Below are 19,153 nucleotides of genomic sequence, written 5' to 3' on the forward strand. Positions count from 1 at the left end.
AGGCCTGACCACCATACCCAGCTTAAGTTTATATTGTCACTTCAGTATTTGCTATGAGCACATAATAGTTTCTGCCTTTAAATCTTCTAGAAAGAACCATGAGGAAGAACCAGCACAGCACCTCTCTGCTCCTTAGTGCACATGATGAGACCAAAGTTGATGAAGGTCAAACCAGGTCCTCAAACACAGCACTGGATGCTCTACATGATTGCAATTCAGTAGTAGCTCTGAAAAACACTGGAACCATTTGCAGAAATGCCCCCTGTAAAATGTATTCTCAGCCATTTTTCCATCATGAAAACCAAACAAACCTCTAGCTTTCTTGGGCACCCGTGTTTCTATGCACATATCCACACACAGCCACATACATATGCATTATATAAAATAATAAAATTGGTCCTAGAGAGATGGCTCAGCAGTAAAGAACACTGGCTGCTCTTCTTCTTCTTCTTCTTCTTCTTCTTCTTCTTCTTCTTCTTCTTCTTCTTCTTCTTCTTCTTCTTTTTGGTCAATCGTTTGCTTTATTATTTTTTTAATATTTTATTTACATTTCAGATGCCATCCCCTTTCTCCCTTTCCCCTCCCTAGAAAACCCCTATCCCATGCCCCCTTTTCCTTTTTGCTTTTATACATTTTTTAAATGTTAATCAAAGGCTTTAAGTTTGGTAATGCTCAGTCAGAAGTGTAACCCAATACCCAACCTAGATATATAAACTATCTTTGACTGGTGGATACATGTGAACATCTGCCTCCATGTCCCCCCCCCCCTTCTCTCTCTCATCACCTACCTTCACCCTTCCTGTTAAAATAAAACGTTTCTCTCAAAATGCAATTAGAGCATAATTATTCCTAATTGTACCAGTGAGGTACAAGATAGTCCTAATACCCAGTCCATCATTTTGTTGACTAACCAGAACTTCTGTCATTTCTCCCAACTAAAACACTTTGTTTTGAACCTGGCTTTTTTCTTGGCTTTAGAATGAATGTCAGCTGAAAACCATCCACTCAGATCTTTTCTCTCAAAGTAAATATAGCCAGGATTGGCTATGAGACTATAGGTAACAGTCTAGGTTACCTTACATGGATAGTTGGTTTTCAAAACATCACAAGTCCATAGAATTGACGTTACAAATATTTCTATATTAATGTTCATTTTGATTAGAGACCTGTCTGCTCCTGACAGCTTCCTGTCATGGATTCTAAGAAGAAATTGAGCATCCTTGGAGTTACTCCAGTTGTGCGGTGACAGCCCCTAGGCAAGAATTGCCTCTTTCCATCTACAGACAAATTACTATCCAGAAAAGGACACACTTGCAGAATAGTCAAATGATTATATCTGCCTAGACAGAGTAATCCGCCCTTAATAATTCTGCATCACTAAGGTCTGTCAGATGATTCTGGGCCAGAAGGCTGAAGATTTGATGCTCCAACATTCCGTAGTATAGGGGCTTTCCAGGTGTTCAGTGGTCTCTATAAATTGGCTAAGTTTTAGAAGCTATGCTTAGTGCTTCCCATAATTTCAGTTAACTCAGTCATTCTGGATTTTTGATGGGGTTGAAGACCTATAGTCTCATAGCCAATCCTGGCTATTTACTTTGAGAGAAAAGATCTGACTGGCTGCTCTTCTAAAAGAACCAAGTTCGATTCCCAGCACCCAGATGACAGTTCACAAGTGTCTGCAATTCTAGTTCCAGGGAATCTGACACCCTCATGCAGGTATACATGCAGGCAAAACAATAATTAACAATCAATCAATAAATAAATAAATACTTTTAAAATAATAAAATAAACCTTTAAACAAGCAATAAAAATACTAGACAAGACACAGACTCATTGACAACTTTGACCCATTGTTGCACAAACTTTTGCAGTAGTTCGGCTGCTATCCATGGGTTTTAGCAGCCTTGCTGAGCTTCATTTGGAAGCAGTGTTTAAAGTGAAATCTTAAAAAAATCATTGCTTATTAACTGTATAGGAATATTAAGGTGTCTGGATTGAAGACTCATTTTTTCAGTCTTCTCTTAAACATTCTATGGCCCCACTTTTTTCCACTATATATTTCTAGAATATTCTACTAAGATTGATGGTGGCCATTCCCTCCTTATAGTAATTTTGTTACATAACATGACTTTAAAATGAAATATAAACTTATGGAAAATATGTCAACCTAAGTCAGCAAATGATATAATTATTAAATTGTCATAAAATGGCAAAAATTCTAAAACCACACAGTCAGGGCTACATAAAGCTGTTTCTCGAAACGCACTCATAACCAAGTGCCTTTAATATTAAGCATAAAAGTTTTAAATGAAGCATTTAATGTGGGAAGTTAGAGTACATAAAAACAAACAAACAAAAAGTAGGAAGCAAATCGAGATTTAAAAAAACAGTACCAACAAAGGCAAGATGATTATTTGATGCATGCTGAAGGGGTCAGCATCAACACATAACTCCTAAAATTGCACCTTTAGGGTAAATAGCTAAATAGTAGAAAAACTACTGCCAAGAGCAGTGAAAGACAGAAAGAAAAAGTAAGTAAGCAAAAGTAAGATTTAGATATATAACAGAAAATACACAGAAGCCTGAAATACTGAGTACTACAGATTAAATCAATGATAATATCCAAAAAATCTCAGACTATGACTTCAGAAAAAGGTTTTTTTTTTTTTTTTTTTTTTTTTTTTTTTTTTTTTTTTTTTTTTTTTTTTTTTTGGTTTTTCGAGACAGGGTTTCTCTGTGTAGCCCTAGCTGTCCTGGAACTCACTCTGTAGACCAGGCTGGCCTCAAACTCAGAAATCTGCCTGCCTCTGCCTCCCAAGTGCTGGGATTAAAGGCGTGCGCCACCACCGCCCAGCCAGAAAAAGTATTTTATGAAAAAAAAATAACCTACCTTTAAAAGGAAACAATGTTTTTAGGCTCTGGTGTTTTCAGAATATATTATTCAGAATTTCAAGAAATTATATATATAATATATACATACATAAATATTTTCTACTTCTATTACATAATCTAAGAAGGAAAGACCAGTTGTACTCTGAATTCAGGAAGTTATATGTTATATATATATATATATATATATATATATATATATATATATATATGACAAATAAATACAAATACAAATCAATCCAATTTATGAGAGATGCACCCTGCAGGACATTAAAAGACAACTATCCCACAATTAACCTGGATTTGTTTCATAATGAATTCAAATCCCCCAAACCAGTAAGTGTGCTATAAACACAATACAACTTCTTAGAGTCATCTAAGAGACTAGAGTTAAAACTGTATTTTTAATGATAAAAAACTATATTTTCAATGATAAACTGTATTTTAGGAAAAAAAAAATAACAATTGTCATAGGCATGGTGATGTGTGCCAGAGGAAGCAAGGGTTCAGAGTTATTTTTGGTTATAACAAATTCAAAATTCAGCCTGGGGTACATGAGATGGTATTTAAAAAAAATAGCTATGTCAGTAAAAAGTGTAAAATACTAAAAGTAACACTATAAATTAAAAACTATGTCGAAAATTTCACTTCTGTCTCTTTTGCCCTAAGCAATCTAGGTGACTGGATATGAAGTGATGAGATAAAGGCATTCTGGTCAGCTGCTACATTGTTAGGCCCAATATTCTCTATAAAAAGGGAAATTATACAGTGAATCAGTAAAACTGATTTGCCAAACTTAGTATGATCTCTAAATACAGTAACAGAAGAAAAACAATATTGAAGGATAAAAGATGAAAGAAAATGTGCAGAATTAGAACCAAAATGTTTTTGAGGGACATACAAATATTGGTTAGGGGGATGGAAAGATAGGTCAGTAGTTAAGAACATGATAGTAGGTGATCTGAGTTCTGTTCCCAATACCCTCGTGGTGGTTCACAACTGTCTGTAACTCCAGTTCCAGGGAATCTAGTGCCATCTTCTGGCCTTATTGGGTACTGCATGCACATACATGCAGGCAACACACACACACACACACACACACACACACACACACACGAGTTAATAAATCTTCAAAGAAAAATTGAATAAATTGTTCCCAATGAAAATCTATGATTTTATAAAGATGTTCATCTAATAGTTTTATATAAATGTAATTTTAAAACATTTAATGTTAATTAACACTTATATAAAACAATCCAAGACAAACTTTTTTAAAGGTATGAAAATACCTTTGATAAAAATGATAAATATAAAATATACTATATTTATTACTAAAGTACTAGTAAAAAAATATATAAATGGTTTCAAATGTATAATAAAGTATAAGAAAAGATAGTGTTTCAAGTGAAGAGTGATCACAGCATTCAGTCACAATGTATAATGTTATTTTTAACTGTTTTTAAAAAAAACTTTAACTCTAGTTGGCATTATACATCTAAATATATTTAGGAGGGAATAAAAGGTTAAATGTTTCAACACAGAGCCAACTAATTGGAAGAAAATATGACAGAATAGTATCTAATCTTAAGAGTGGGAGATACCTACCCAAACAAATCTCAACAGAGTCAAATATTTAAAGGGGAAAGAAGGCAGGCATGTATGTGCCAGGATGTGACACTATTAAATATACCCAAGAAGTCTCAAGCTCTGACAGCCAGCAAGCATGGGACAAGTCCTTTAGAGGGAAATGAGAAGCTTGGTGTTGAGTAAAATGGGTTGGTTGACAGAAGGCAACCTTACTTTATGCCACATTTTTGCCAATAATGATTTTTAAAGACTATCCAAATGAAAATCTGCATGAAGCAGAAGGAGCAGCTCATAAGGGAGGAGGCACTAAATTTACACAAAACTTAGGGCATAGATGAAAGTTAAAGCAGAAAGCCTGTGCCATGAGATTTATGCAGAATTTAAAAATATTTGTATGTTGAATGCTATTTCTTATGAATAAATACGTATGAATTTTGGAATCAGGGAACAATAGGACCCACTGACATACAATGCTTAAGATAGGAGCTACTGATAACTCACAACAGTACATAATCCTCAAAGGGTAGACCATCTTTACACCCTCAGAGAGATGGCCCTGAGCGCAGAAATGCAGCTGGCCAAGTCACACAGGACAAAAAAAGTGTGTTCTCTCAGCATCGGTTAAACCAGAGGATTTGAATTACCACTTTATTAAGGTTTTTAATGTCTAATTAGTGTATGATTGATAAATTTTCTGTATGTAATGTTTGTGGTGACAAAATGCTAAAATGTATAAAAAGAAAAATGTAGAACAAGTTAAACAGAAAATTCAGTAAGAATATTATCATTTATGTCTATAAAATTCAGAATAGTTCACCATTGGAAGCTATAGGTCTCCAGAGAAATAGCATAGAAAGGCTTGATTTTGTATGTTTAATTTGTGAGAATTACACATTTTGAGCATCTGAAACTTTTGCTTATTTTTGAATTTTTAAGCTCATAATTAGAGTTAAATATAAATAAAATTGAAAGGTATGAGAGGAAAGACACCCTGAAGTGTATAAAAAGCCAAAGTATATTATCATGGAGATAGTAAAATGTTAACTTCCATGCTGTGGGAGAAAGCAAGACCCCATCACTCATGTTGGCAAACGCTTGCCTTTGCATAAGCCATTTCTGTCCTCACTGTTATAAAAGCAATGGCTCTGGAAAGAGAAGAAAACACAAAATGACGTGTGAAGTCGCACAGCCCGTGTTATTGCAGCTGGATGGAGAATATGTCATAATGACTTTTCTTTCTACCCACCAGTTATGTTGAGATTCTGTTTTTTCCAAAATAGCAAATGGTCTTTATGAGTACGAAGCAGAAGCAGTAAAATTCAAATAATATTCCATTTCCACTTAATTCTGACATGTGTTAGTTAATGGAACGAGCTATTAATTACTCTTTGGGAAGAACAACTGTTCTCTGCATTTGAGTTGAATGGAACCAGAGCTCTATCAACTTTCTACAATAAACTAAAAATAACATTTTCATGAAGTATCCACTACCAAGTGGTTGTCTTAACTGAGCTAAAAGACCCAAAACTGTTTGATAAATCCAGAAAACTAATGTGATCAAGTCTCTGAAGTGCTCCTACAAACAGAGGTTGGAGTTTGTGAGCAATGACTGATGACACTTTTAGGGGGCTCTGGCTTCCTCTTGTGACACATAAGTTTAAGAAAATAACACTTTTCCAGAAAGACGTCCACACAAGAGCTGGATTAGTCCAGAAGAACAGATTTTTTGCTCGCAGGATAGCAATGCTGAAATACACTATACTCCTTCATTTCTCAGTGTTTTAGAAGGATTACATACAGGTAGGGGATGAATCTATGGGGCTTCCTAACACCTAGTCTGGTTCCTGTCTAGTTCAGTTCCCAGAACCACAAAAATAAATAAACTAGAAAAAACAAAGATAATTTAGGATTCCAAGGGCAGGAAATGCTAAATCCCAGAACCCTCTTTGCTATGAATCAGTTCCCAGTCCAATGGGCATATTAACAGTAACTATCACTGTAAGCCCCACTCCCACAGAGTCTGTCAGTGCCAAGTGATACAGTTTCGAGACCTTTACTTGTGTCAACTCTCTCTCTCTCTCTTAAGGAGCATATAAAGTAGATGCTCATATCACCTCCATGGATATAGGGAGTAAGAGATGTAGGAAACTCCAGTGTTTAGCTAAAACTACTCAGGCATAAAGTGATATAGGCAGAATGCAAACCAAGATAAATAGGTCTCCAAAATCACCCATAAAACGTGATGCAGGGCCTATTCCATCTGCTTTGGTTGGGATTTTATAGAGAGCCAATTCACAGAAAAAAAAAATCACACAAATAACTTCGATCTATAAACTGTGCTAGTACTATGATTCTAACAGAACAAACTATTTTAAACTGTTCTTTGTTGACAAAACTTCTCCTCCATCTTTGTCAAGTAGATTCAGAAGGTAGTTTGTACACTGACCCTGGGAGCAGCAGATGTCCGTAGTGCAGAGTTTACAGAGAAGACATTGAGGGATGCATCACATCTACTCTTCCACGGAAAGAAGAGTAGATTTCTTTACTCTTCAGTAATTTAGAAGTGAGAATTTAGGGTCCTGGCACAAAGACCAGCAGCTGCATGAGGCATGTGAAATAACACCTGAACACATTTAATACTTTTTATATTTTACCTTTGATTTCTCCAAGAAGTTCACTTGTATTTAGTCTTTCCATTTTTTCCTTCCAATCTTTTGAAAGTAGTTTTTCCATGCAGGAGGAATCTATTAAAACACAAAAGCAAGTATTAAAGATGTGTGCTACGGACCCAGAGGGCTAGCTGCCTGAGCAACAGGCTCCTTGGAAAACAAGCAAATGCTGTTTCTGTTGCTGTTGTTTTAATTCCACCTTTGCTCTGTAATAAAACACCATAGCTAAGGTAAACTATTGCCTCAGGATGATAGTGTTCCGTAATCCATGCTTAGCAGCCTAATTCTAGCAATATTAATCAGTGTTTATCATTTATCAGACTGATAAGACAGAACAAAGGCTCTTCTCTGTGGCTTTAAATTTAGATGATATTTCTTTTAGCCTGGGTGATTTTTTTTTTTTAAGGCTAAGCAAAATTTATATGCTGTGCAAGAAACATGATAAATTGTTAGGGGAGAAGAAGCCAACTGACCTGTAACTATTTAGCACATAAAAAAAAAAAAAAAAAGAAATTCAACTTTTGAAAAACTAAAAATTAGGCAAGTAAATAAAATCAAGATGTTCTTTGTGCCCTCATGGTGAAATCTGCTAAAACATTTATACAAAAAGTAATACGTATGTTTATTAAAGAAAACAGCTGTTTAAATACTGTCTGGCCTTTTGTACTTTAAAATAATGTTCTAAATTACAAGGAGTAAGTATGTATGTATTTATAAAGATTCATAATATTACAGAAGTCCAAACGCGAGAACACTGTACTAACAATCTCTTTTCTTCTGTGTGTGTTGTTTTTGTCTCAGGATTCAGATGGACTCACGAGTACGCCTCCTGCTTACCACTGTCTGCGTGTACCTTTCAAAGACTCAGCTCTTAACAAATAGGCCATGTTTCCAGGGAATGCAGATTTTAAAACTCCCATTAAACTTTAACATTCCAAGTGTCAAAATTCTGATAACTTTCTTTTAAAATTATATTTAAAATGGTTCCTCCAGTTCCAAATGCTTTTTCTCCCACATATCAGCACCTATCTTTGAGTATTTTCCCTTTCAGGTTTTTCCCCCTTTAGCTTCCAAATCCACCTTGAATTTTTCAGATTGACAGTTAGGTCAAGATGGCTCTAAAGGGCTTTAGAGACTAGATAAGCTCTGGAAAAGGCAGTGATCCTTGCTTAAGAGATGAGAAGACCTTCACATGATTACAAAGTATTGCTGAAAACAATTAACGTCTGTTTGCAATGAGATCAATCAATCAGGGAGTGGATGGAATCCAGATCTAGAGCCATGAAAGCGCTGATGCTGTCACAGGCCCTGTCTCCTCTACATAGAAGGCTGTTACTAGAGAGCTCCTGCCCTCCCTGCCTTCTCTCCACATCACATCAGAAATGCTGCATGTGGTTTGTTCAGTACCTGGATTTTTTTTCTAATGTTAAGACTGAGTTTATAGAGCCAAAGAGCAAATATTTGAAGGCGTGCATGACAGGTCTTATTGTTTCTCCAATCAAATCAAGATGGTTATAACATCGGATAACGATGAGGCAGATCAATAGTCTTGAATTTTACACTTTACGAGGGCTTGCTACATTTTCCCCCATCATTGTACTAAACTGATGCTCACTAGCACAGATGCAGGAGTCCCAGACGTCTGGTCAACTTAGAGTAAAGATACTGGTCAGACAGAACCCCAGTATCACAAGGATGGTTACAAAGTCAAGTCCACGGGTGCTCGAGTGTGCATGCACACGCACAGGCACACGCACACACACTCAATGTAAAACATGTCTATAATTTCTATAAATAGATTCAAAATACCCCAGAGATCCCAGGAAAGAGTGCTGAAGCTCCATGGGAGACGAAGACAGCTCTATGGACAACAGAAATGGATACTCCAACATACACCCAGCAGGCTTCACGGGAGAGCTATACATTCACAGGCTCCAAAGCATGTGACATTCTACTAACACATCCATCCTTGCTAACACAACAGCCAGCTACACCAGCTCCCACTTACGTAGAAAAAGCTGAAGGAAAAGATAAAACGGGTTTTGTGTGTCTACATTTATAGACAGAAATATATTTAATAGCAACCACAGATAATATTTATCTGAGGGCACTAATAGTCACTTCATACAACTTCATTATCCTTTGATCTTAATTCTAGGGCTTAAAATTAACAGTGTCTCTTGGCTACTCATCCAACTGCAAGACCCTCAAGAACCACGCTGGTGCTGTAAAGCAAGTGAAATGAGTGTGACTGGCCAGAAGCTGGTTGTCACCCAGCCCCTCTGTCCTGGGGGACTTTCTGATTAGAGATGAGGAAACATATAAAAGGTCCAAAGTTACATATGAAAAGTTGTATTGACAAAGGTCCCAGTCCCATGGACCAGACTAATGCACTCAGTATCTGGGTAGGGATGCAGGTCAAATGTGAGGCTCCCTTCCCATTCTACAACAGCCTTCCAGTACATCAGCAGCAGGCAGCTGGTCAGAGCAGACTTTATCCCATTGTGATTTAGCACAACTGCAAAGATCAAAGAGGGAGAACTACATAAATGAGACCTTACACTCCACACAGAAAGAGCAAGACAGAGAGTGTCCTCAATACAACAATCACAGTGATTCTAAATGGGGACAAAAACAAATGTTCCCTAAATACTTTAGGGTTCTGTCATGGAACAAATATGTTTCACTTGATTAATCTGAAGACAACTCTCCACTCAAGAAGACAGTGACAGTAAATTTCATTATCTAAGTTTGACTGTTCAAATTTCTGTGACTGAGCTGTCTGCAGCTATAGAACCAAATGACTTTTCAAGACTGAGAGAAACGATCAGAATACTATGTATGGTACACAGTAGTCTCACAATGTAAACATGTTAAAAAAAAAAAAAAAAAACAGGTATAACTTACAGTGCTCTGACATTGTGTAGCATGTCACCAGAAGCTGGAGGTCACCTTCTACCCAACACCTACTCAGTGTAACCCCAGGGCCTCAAGTTATTTTGCCTATTAATTTATGAATGGTGGAAATCTGATTCTAGCTCTTCTCCATTTGAAGCAGAGATGTAGAGGTTCCTTATCTCAAGACCACTCCTGGGTTATGGAGCTTTTGGTAGGCTGGTTTGGAGGGTGAGTTTGGGGATTTTGTTTGTTTGTTTGCTTATTTTTTCAAATTTAAGTTTTTATCTTTCAGGAAACATATTCTAAACTTTTCTAACAAAAGAAAGATTTAATTCAGGACTGATGTAATTTAAAATACACTGCAAAACAATGCAAAATATGGTTCTGCTTCTTAGAAACTGAGACTCTGGACTGAGTAAAGGCTGTGATTCACCATGGTGTGCTAATATGCAGGCTAATAACAAATTTTATGGAATAATAGAAGTTCAAGGTGGATTAATCTGTGGGCAGATATTTTAGGAACAATTTTCAATTACTCCCTATATATATATATTTTTTTAAAATGGCTTCAGGAGTACTATGATAAAGCTTTATCGTCTGTGTCAGAGAGTAAATAAATCATAATTAAAGCCAAGGAAGAAGACAGAATAATGAGAAATGTCTCCGTATACTTTGAAACAGTTTATCTGTGAGTAAACATTTGTTACTCCTTTCACTTCCATGGGATATTGAAAGTCAGAGGGCTAAACTACCACAAACATGAGACAGAAAATATCTTTCAAATATTCTAGTGAAGAAGCAAATGCTTCAGTCCCTGTGTACACATTAGAAGAAATGTGTACTTTACTGGTACTTAAGATGATTGTAAAGGCATTCCTTCATTTTACCATTGGAATCACCTATTTCAAATGCAATCACTTTTCTCTGTCTTCCCAAACACTGATATTTATCTGAAGTGCCCATGACTTTAGTTTCTAGCCAAACCTGACAATGTCCATTTAGTCGCCCCTCAGCAGCTCCAAGTGCTCTCACCGGGGACACACAGATGCAGTCGTCAGCTATGTGCGTCTTTTCACACAGTGGCAAGAGCTCCACAGTACAGTGGGATGAAATTGGAGCTTGGAGAGCTTGAAGAGCACTCTTAAATTTTAATTAAAACCCTCCAAGCTCACTAAAAATAATTAGACACTAAAATGTGCCAGTTTTATTTTGAAGTCACTATAACATACAAAGCAATGCTCCATGATGACTGTCCCTACACACACACACACACACACACACACACACACACACACATATACACACACACACACACACACAATATGAAACAACTGACTTTCCAAATAAGAACAAGGGGTATAAATAGAGTCTGTTTTCAAGCAAGCACTTCATGCAGAGAGCTGACAGAAAAGCCCACAGAGTGTGTTTTTCAGACTGAACCAAACAAACCTAGAAATAACTTCTCTAACCCAGTGTGCAGATCTCCAACCAACTCCATAGACAATCCAGTGTGGAAAGAACAGTGCACACTATATCACTGAGCTTTTCTGATCTGAGAGCCAAACCTTTAACCTCTTAAATGTTTCTGCTATCTTAAAATATCTCATACAATGCTATACTCCATCCTATTTTTAGGCAAGCAGCAGAGAAAGCATGCCTTTCCCATACAGCAGGGCAGCGGTATAAACATCAACACAGATGCTCTGCCAGGAAAGACTGGACTTGTCAAGCACTTGATCATTAAGGAATGCACCAACTGTTTGGGATAATCTCGTGCCAGCCCCCTTGTGCTCCATACTCCCCTGTGGGAGTGGCCAACCTTGGCCTACTCCTTCGTCTTCATTTTCCTCCTCCACAGCATACCCTCCTTCCAAAACGATGAAAAGAAAGGCATGTATGCCTAGCAATGAGAAAGCAGGCTCACTTCCCCAAACAGACCAAAACTTTAAAACAATTAACCCTCCCCTCTTCTTTCAGATAAATTGCTAAGTATAAAATGCAATCTGTTCCCTTTGTTTACTCAATAAGAACAATTTGTAAATGACTCAAGGATAAAATTCAGAAAATGTTGTGCTAAATTAGAACCATTATAAACATGCTAATGACTCAATACTCGAGTAAAACACGCATGATCGGTGTGAAGGGAGAAATTTTGTTCCTGTAAAATTCTGTTGTGCTGCCTTAAAATGATTTGGTCATTAAATCAGATACAGTCCTTCCAGGAAAAATGTTAATTCCACAACCACTTTACAGAACAATATGCTGTGAGTGAGGGGGTGTGTTTGCAGGAGGCAGCATGTGGGGGAAGAAACTAAGGTGTTGGAAATGTTAGGACTGTGAGATGCAAGACTCTGGGATGTTCGTAAGGAAACGGAGGCCCCACATCTAAAACCTGCCAGACTCACATGCAGGCATTTTCATGTCATGGGTAATCTTTTCTCCAGGTACTATTTTTATCTACCAGAGTTTTTCTTAGGCATCCCTGACAACTGGCACTAAGCATACATTCATGAAAGTCACACTGTTCTATATGAGCAGGCAAAAGCCCTCTACCTCTCTTCTGCTTGCCAATGCCCCTAGAACCTAAAAATGAACAAGGGGATAACTCCAACACTGTTCATCCAAACATAGCCACTGCAGGGCCAACAGGAAAGGAAGAACATGCCACAGGTGACTGCAGGGCTCACAGCCTAGTGCTGGAGCTACAACAGCCTCATTTCGGAATGAGTTAGAAAGGAGTGACAAAGAGGAAGCTGCTGGCATCACTGACTTCAAACAGATGGCAACAGCTCGACAGAACTTCAGTGCTTGCTTTAACAGAGACTGTTTAAATCACTGTTTAAACATCAGTGTTATGGCCTGTACAGCATACCATGCAGCAGCCAACACTCACTAACAGTAGCTTCAGATATAGACACAAACATTCACTCTTTGGACAGGGGTGCCAGGAATACGGGCTACCTCAGAAAAGTCAGTGGTGTCCAGTAGCCCAGTCTATACATGTTGCTTGGATAGTGTTTCTGGTACTCCATTTTGCTTTTTCCATTTCTTTTAAACTGAGAGCTTTCATCTCTTAAATACCATCCACTAAGCAACCAGTACAGAGTTCTTTCAAAACTACCTCGAACTCAGAAAGTCGTTTCTTTCAAAACAGGTTTCATTTTCCCCAGTGAGACCAACATGTACAGCCTGAGGCTTGGTTCTCCACTGTCAGCCCTTGCACAGGAGACCCTCAGATACTGCACCGTTTTAATGTAACAGAAATATCTGTTAGAAACTGAAGGTAACCATATTGCTAAAATAGATGCTACCAATGACATCTCCACTTTAGTTATTGCTGATCCTATTGTGTATAGTCATTAACTACTTGTTTTTCTATGACAGATTTATATGTCCCTGGTTTTAAAAAATAATATTAGAGTATGGAAGCAATTCAATTATTTTTGTGTATCTAGTGTGTCCTGGGTTCCGTTTTTGTTTGTTTGTTTGTTTGTTTGTTTTTGTGTTTTTAAACAGGATCTCCCATATTCCAGGCTGGCCTAGCCCAGAATTCCCTATGGAGCCCGAAATGATCCTCCATGCTGTTTATAAAGTGCTAGGGACCTAACTGAGGGTACCCGTTAGACAAGTACTCTACTGTAACAGGCTATCTTCCCACTACATTTATATAAAGCTCGGCAACTGGGCTGTATGAGAGGTAGATGGGGTGAGGAGTCAGGAGGAGAGGAAGAGGAAGAGCTAGGAGGAGGAGATCAGATGTAGCAGCCATGGAGAACCATGCATGTATCAAGAACAGTCCTGCGTAACAAATTTTATCTAAGGTTAGGTATTGGGTAACACCTCAAATTGTGTGGGCAAATTGTTGATTGAGCATTTCTAAATATATAAAGCCTTTGGATAATAATTAAGCTTTAGAGTTTCATTTTTACTGGTACCACGTGGATGAAGGGATGGTCTGGGCTCAGCCAAGCTTTGTGGCAGAGCTGGCCTTTACGATGGCGTCTCATGGGTGCCAGGGCAGGTGCTTCTAGACGGCCTGAGCCTTCATGGCCTCTGCCCTTGCCTAGTCGGGAACATGGTGGCCCCATAACAACAAGCCAGTTTCGGTGCCGCAGTTTTAAATTTTAACCGTAACATTCTACCAACTGAGTTACATCGCCAGAACCCTACATTCCTTTTAGAGAGAAATTATTTTTAATTCTATGACTCCGGGCATACATGCATCCCTGTGTTTGGGGGGCTCTGTGTAGAAGCCAAAGGTAGACATCAGATGTATTCCTCCACTAATCTCCACATATTTTTTAAGACAGTGTCTCTCACTGAACTTAGAGCTCACAGTGCCTGTGGAGCAGTTGGCCAGTAAGTCCCAGGGATCCTCTTGTCTCTGCCTACCTGGCATTTGTGTCCTGCTCTGAGTGGCTTTTCACTTGGATTCTGGAGATCAAACTGAGGTCCTCAGCCACTGAGCTCCAACATCTGAATGCTACAGCTATCTTGTGCATCTCACCTGTTTACCGAAGCATAACCACTGCAGGAGTTGCCAACTGCAGACCTGTTCTCTGCTTTCTATTGCTCCTTCTGACCACACAAAGAATTTGATTCATCAGAATGCTCTGCTGTGACTATTGAAAGTCTCTCTCATGCTCAGGTCAGAAGCAAAAAGTGTGTGGACCTGGGATTGCTGTGGACCAAATTCTGAAAATTCCTTGAAGCAGTAAAATTTAATTCAAGTAATTACAGAAATAGTTTTAGTGACATTTGTATTATTTCTTTTTTTTCTTGGTGGATTTTTATATTTCTATATGTGTATGTTAACTGATATAGATATAATATATATTATAGTATCTATATCTGTACACTTTAAATCTCTAAATATGTCAAGTCTGTCAGAATATACATCACAAACATTTTTTTCTTCTCTACAATATACCTAACTTATACTGTAAGGGGCCTCTTGATGAGTTGCAGATTTTATTTTGGTATTACACAATTATTAACTTTTTCCTTTCTGACTAGTATTTCTAAGACCTATGAAATGTTGTCTACACTAAGATCAAAAGCAACCACCAGTACTACTTAGCTATGACATCTACAGCAATGACCAGCATGGCATGATACCCTAAGGGTACAGTAGCTGAATGCATACCATGGCAGTAACCAGCAGCTCTGTAATTAAATTTAAGACTTGCTCAATAAAAAGGATACTATACCTGGCACTGGAAACCTAGCCAGCTACCCAGGGCTAATGAAGTCAGGGATCTTGGAGGAGAACCCACAACACCATGTTCCTAAACCAATATACTCCCTAACTGCCTTATAAATATTGGTCCTTAGATCCACAGATAAGTGGAGTCCTCACCTCTTATCAAAAAAATTTTTCTTTGCAACAGGCAGAGACTATTACAGAAAACTATAGCCAATCAAAATGCAGACTTTTTGATCCCAGTCCCAGTGAAGATTTCTACAAAACAACTTCCATCCTAGGCGTAGGGAACATTGCAGAAGAGACAACAAAAAAAGATTTTAAGAACCAGAGGATCAGGAAATTTATTCTCTCCCCAAGTAATGTTAAGGTACACCCATAAAGTGTTACCAACATGAGTGCCTAAACATGAGCTGAACGAGGACAAAAACAGACACGCTAAAGTGAACGGTGGAAAGACCATGAAGCCTTAACTCAATATAAAGAACTACAGGCACCTAAGGAATGCTCAGAGTGGACGAAATAGCCGTCCTTATTGGTTACCCAGTAATAAATGATCAGCTTTGAAAATACATACATACAAGTAACATTATAGAAACTGAGCAGGAAGCCGGGCAGTGGTGGCGCATGCCTTTAATCCAAGCACTTGGGAGGCAGAGGCAGGAGGATTTCTGAGTTCGAGGCCAGCCTGGTCTCGTAGTGAGTTCCAGTGAGTTCCAGGAAAGCCAGGGCTACACAAAGAAACTTCAAAAACCAAAAAAAAAAAAAAAAAAAAAAAAAAAGATACTGAGTAGGATATATATATAGATAGAGGTAGAGCTAGATATATAGATATGCACATATATACACAAATATATTGTGATACATATGTATGTATACATATATATCATGATACATATATACATATACAAATAAAGGAAAATAAGCGACATACTTTTAAAAAGAGTAATTTGTGTTAATTGTGAAGGTGTAGAGAGAGGGATAAAAGGAAAAATAATGTAATTATAATCTCAAAAATAAAAACATAATCAAAAAACGTTTTATAGTTCTAGTTTTATATTAAAGATGAAGTTCATTTTCATTTGTTTTGTGTTCTAAGAGTGAAAAAAACAGAGTAAACTTTGTGTCCAGTTGCTTCAACATTATCTGTCTGAAGACTCTCTTTTCTTCTTCCATGATCTGGGGTGAAGGGGGCAGTGTTTGAGAGCCTTGGGAGACTCCTGCTGGATTCTGCTTGTTGTGCCTATGGTTTCTTGCCCTTACATACTTTGGCTTTCCCAGCACTGTGGCACTCGGATGAGCTCACACAGAATAAGAGCGTGTTCCTGGCTGTACTTGGTCTGTAGCAGCTTCAAATGCACCTTAGGATTGCCTTACTTACAAAACAAAAGGTTTGGTGGGATTTTTCTAAATTTATAGGTCAATTTTAAATTGTACGTATTGCTTAATATGTGCACAGAAATTTTCACATTTATCTCCAGCATTGTCTTAGCTGGTCTGATATATTCTTGTCAGGTTAATGTCTCATTGCCATGTAGTTAAATATATTTTGTAGCTGTATATGATATTTTTTCATTAATCCAAGGTTGATTTAAGCCAGGTAGTTTAGTTACTGTTTGGGAAATTTTTAATTTTCTTTTGTTATCAGTTTATCTTTTTCCATGTAACCAAAAAACATGATCTTTTTAAAGTTAAGCCTTTCATCTTTACAGAGACTTGCTTATAGCACAACATAAACTTTATGCAAAACTCCCAATTCACTTAAAAATAATAATTATGCATAAGTTTGCATCTGCCATGTGCTGTCACCATCAATTATGTCCTGGGGATTCAAAGTTTTGTTCAGATCCTCTACATTCACCAGATTTTCAACAATAACTGAGCTGTAGGTGTGCCATTTATTTAATGCTCTCAAGTCTTTTTTATATTTTGAACCTATGTTATTGGTGCACAGAGACTTAGAGATGGAGCAGGCACCAGTTGACACTTGTTTCTGCTCCATGGGACTAGAGGCTTACATTCTTAAACAAACTTAGAAAACTTCCTCAGCTGCTGCCTCCTTCAGGCACTCCCTCGGCCTGCACAGCTCACTATCAGCCCCACAGGTTTGGCTCTGCAGTCCTGTTCATTTTTCTGCCTTTTCCCCTATGTTCTCTGGTTTACAAAGTCTCTACTGTAGTGTTTTTACTTTTGCTTCTTTCTTAGCCTACACTTGACTATCTGCAGTCACAGTCTCTAAACGCTGCTTTTCTCAGCTCCAAGTGTGCCAATGTTCTGTTTTTTGGTTTGCACATCTCCATTCACTAATGCTGGTGTTTAATTTCCTGTTTTCCATTTTCTCAAGACACTTGATGAGGATTCTGACTGTCTGTACTGAAGGGGTCAATCGAGGACCAGTTATTCTTATGTGGCCGAAAGCAAGAGTAGAATATGCTGTTTTTAAACATGGCATTGTAATCCACAAAGAAAACAAAATGATGTTAATGGTGACAAACTAATATAACAACTCATGGTTACTATGAAAAACTTTATGCTAATAAATTGAACATTTTAGATAAAATACAAAATTTTTGGAAATTTTAAGATATATAGATAGATAGATAGATAGATAGATAGATAGATCTTAAGACAGAAAACTGATCACCAAGGTCACTCTGACCCCAAATTTGTCAAACTGGTGAATTGTTCCAAAGACCCAAGGAAGAAATAGTAATATTCTCATACAGACACTTAAAAAAATCTAAAACCAAACACTACTCAACTCATGAGGCCAACAAATTTTGATCAAAAAGTTTATGAGAAAGTAATGTATAGGTGGATCGTCTATATAATCTACATACAAAAAACTATTACAGGAGTCTTCAAAAAGTTTAAGAAAAAACAATATATAGGTGAGTCCTCTTTATAATCTAGATACAAAAACCCTAACAGGGATCTGCAAGGTGCCTCACAGGAAAAGGGACTCTGTCTCCAAGCATCATGACCTGAGTTATCAGAGGACCCACCTAGTTCAAAGAGAGAACCAACTCCAGCAGGTTGTCTTCTGAACTATACACACACAAACGCACACACACACACACACACAGAGAGAGAGAGAGAGAGAGAGAGAGAGAGAGAGAGATTTTATAGATAATTTATGAATAAGTAAAATGGTAATAAATGGTTTAAGTTATTTATAGCCACAAAAAAATATTACCAAGTATTGGAAATAAGCCAGGAGTGGGATCATTAAGTTCCACAAAGATTCAGATGCCACGCAATACAATGTCCCTTACTGGAATAAAGGTAACAAAGCATCTGATCATTCTGCTGGGTATAGATAAACCTCGTTATAACACTTATAAACCCCACCCCTGGTGTGACTACACACTCAGCAGTCTAAGAACAGACGGGATTTCCAGCAGGTGTAATTATTAAAGGCAGATGCTGAATGGGAGTAGGAAGAAGGCAGAATTGTCTACTCTTACTGTTCAGTTCTCTGTTTCCCTGGAGATTCTAGTCAGAGAGATAAGGAAAAATTATAGTCTATATAGTCAACTTCTGACTTTCAATCCAGCATTATAAGGAGTTTAGAAACCACTATTCTACCCCAACACTAAGTAAAAAGCTCAACAGACTGGAAGTCAACAACTCTTCCTACATCCTTTAAAGAAAAAAGATCATGAAACAAGCTGCTGTCCCCAAATGGGAGATTCACACAAAAAATTACAACTCACACACAGACACACAAAGAACCACAACTCAAGCACAAGGAGAAACAAACACAGCTCACTACACGGATGGCCTCATAATAAACCACAATTCACAACACAGGTAGACATAAGCAAAACTCACAAGACAGATGAAAAGAACACCCAAGATGACTAACACATATTTGCCACTTTTTACATGTGCTTTGGTGTTTTCT

The 19,153-nt window shown here is 37.6% G+C and overlaps 1 protein-coding gene across 20 annotated transcripts in view; it reads right to left on the minus strand.

Annotated features, from left to right (window-relative positions):
• Positions 1–19,153, minus strand: part of Sox6 (SRY-box transcription factor 6) — a 586,344-nt gene that overhangs the window by 214,485 nt on the left and 352,706 nt on the right. For all 20 annotated transcript variants that reach the window (XM_076941377.1, XM_076941314.1, XM_076941365.1 and 17 more), the window contains one exon: positions 7,131–7,220. In XM_076941377.1, coding sequence (XP_076797492.1) covers positions 7,131–7,220 — 90 coding nt within the window. The remainder of the gene's footprint in view (positions 1–7,130; positions 7,221–19,153) is intronic.

This window comes from Arvicanthis niloticus, chromosome 1 (assembly GCF_011762505.2).
Source record: "Arvicanthis niloticus isolate mArvNil1 chromosome 1, mArvNil1.pat.X, whole genome shotgun sequence".
In the NCBI taxonomy this organism is placed as follows: Eukaryota; Metazoa; Chordata; class Mammalia; order Rodentia; family Muridae; genus Arvicanthis; species Arvicanthis niloticus.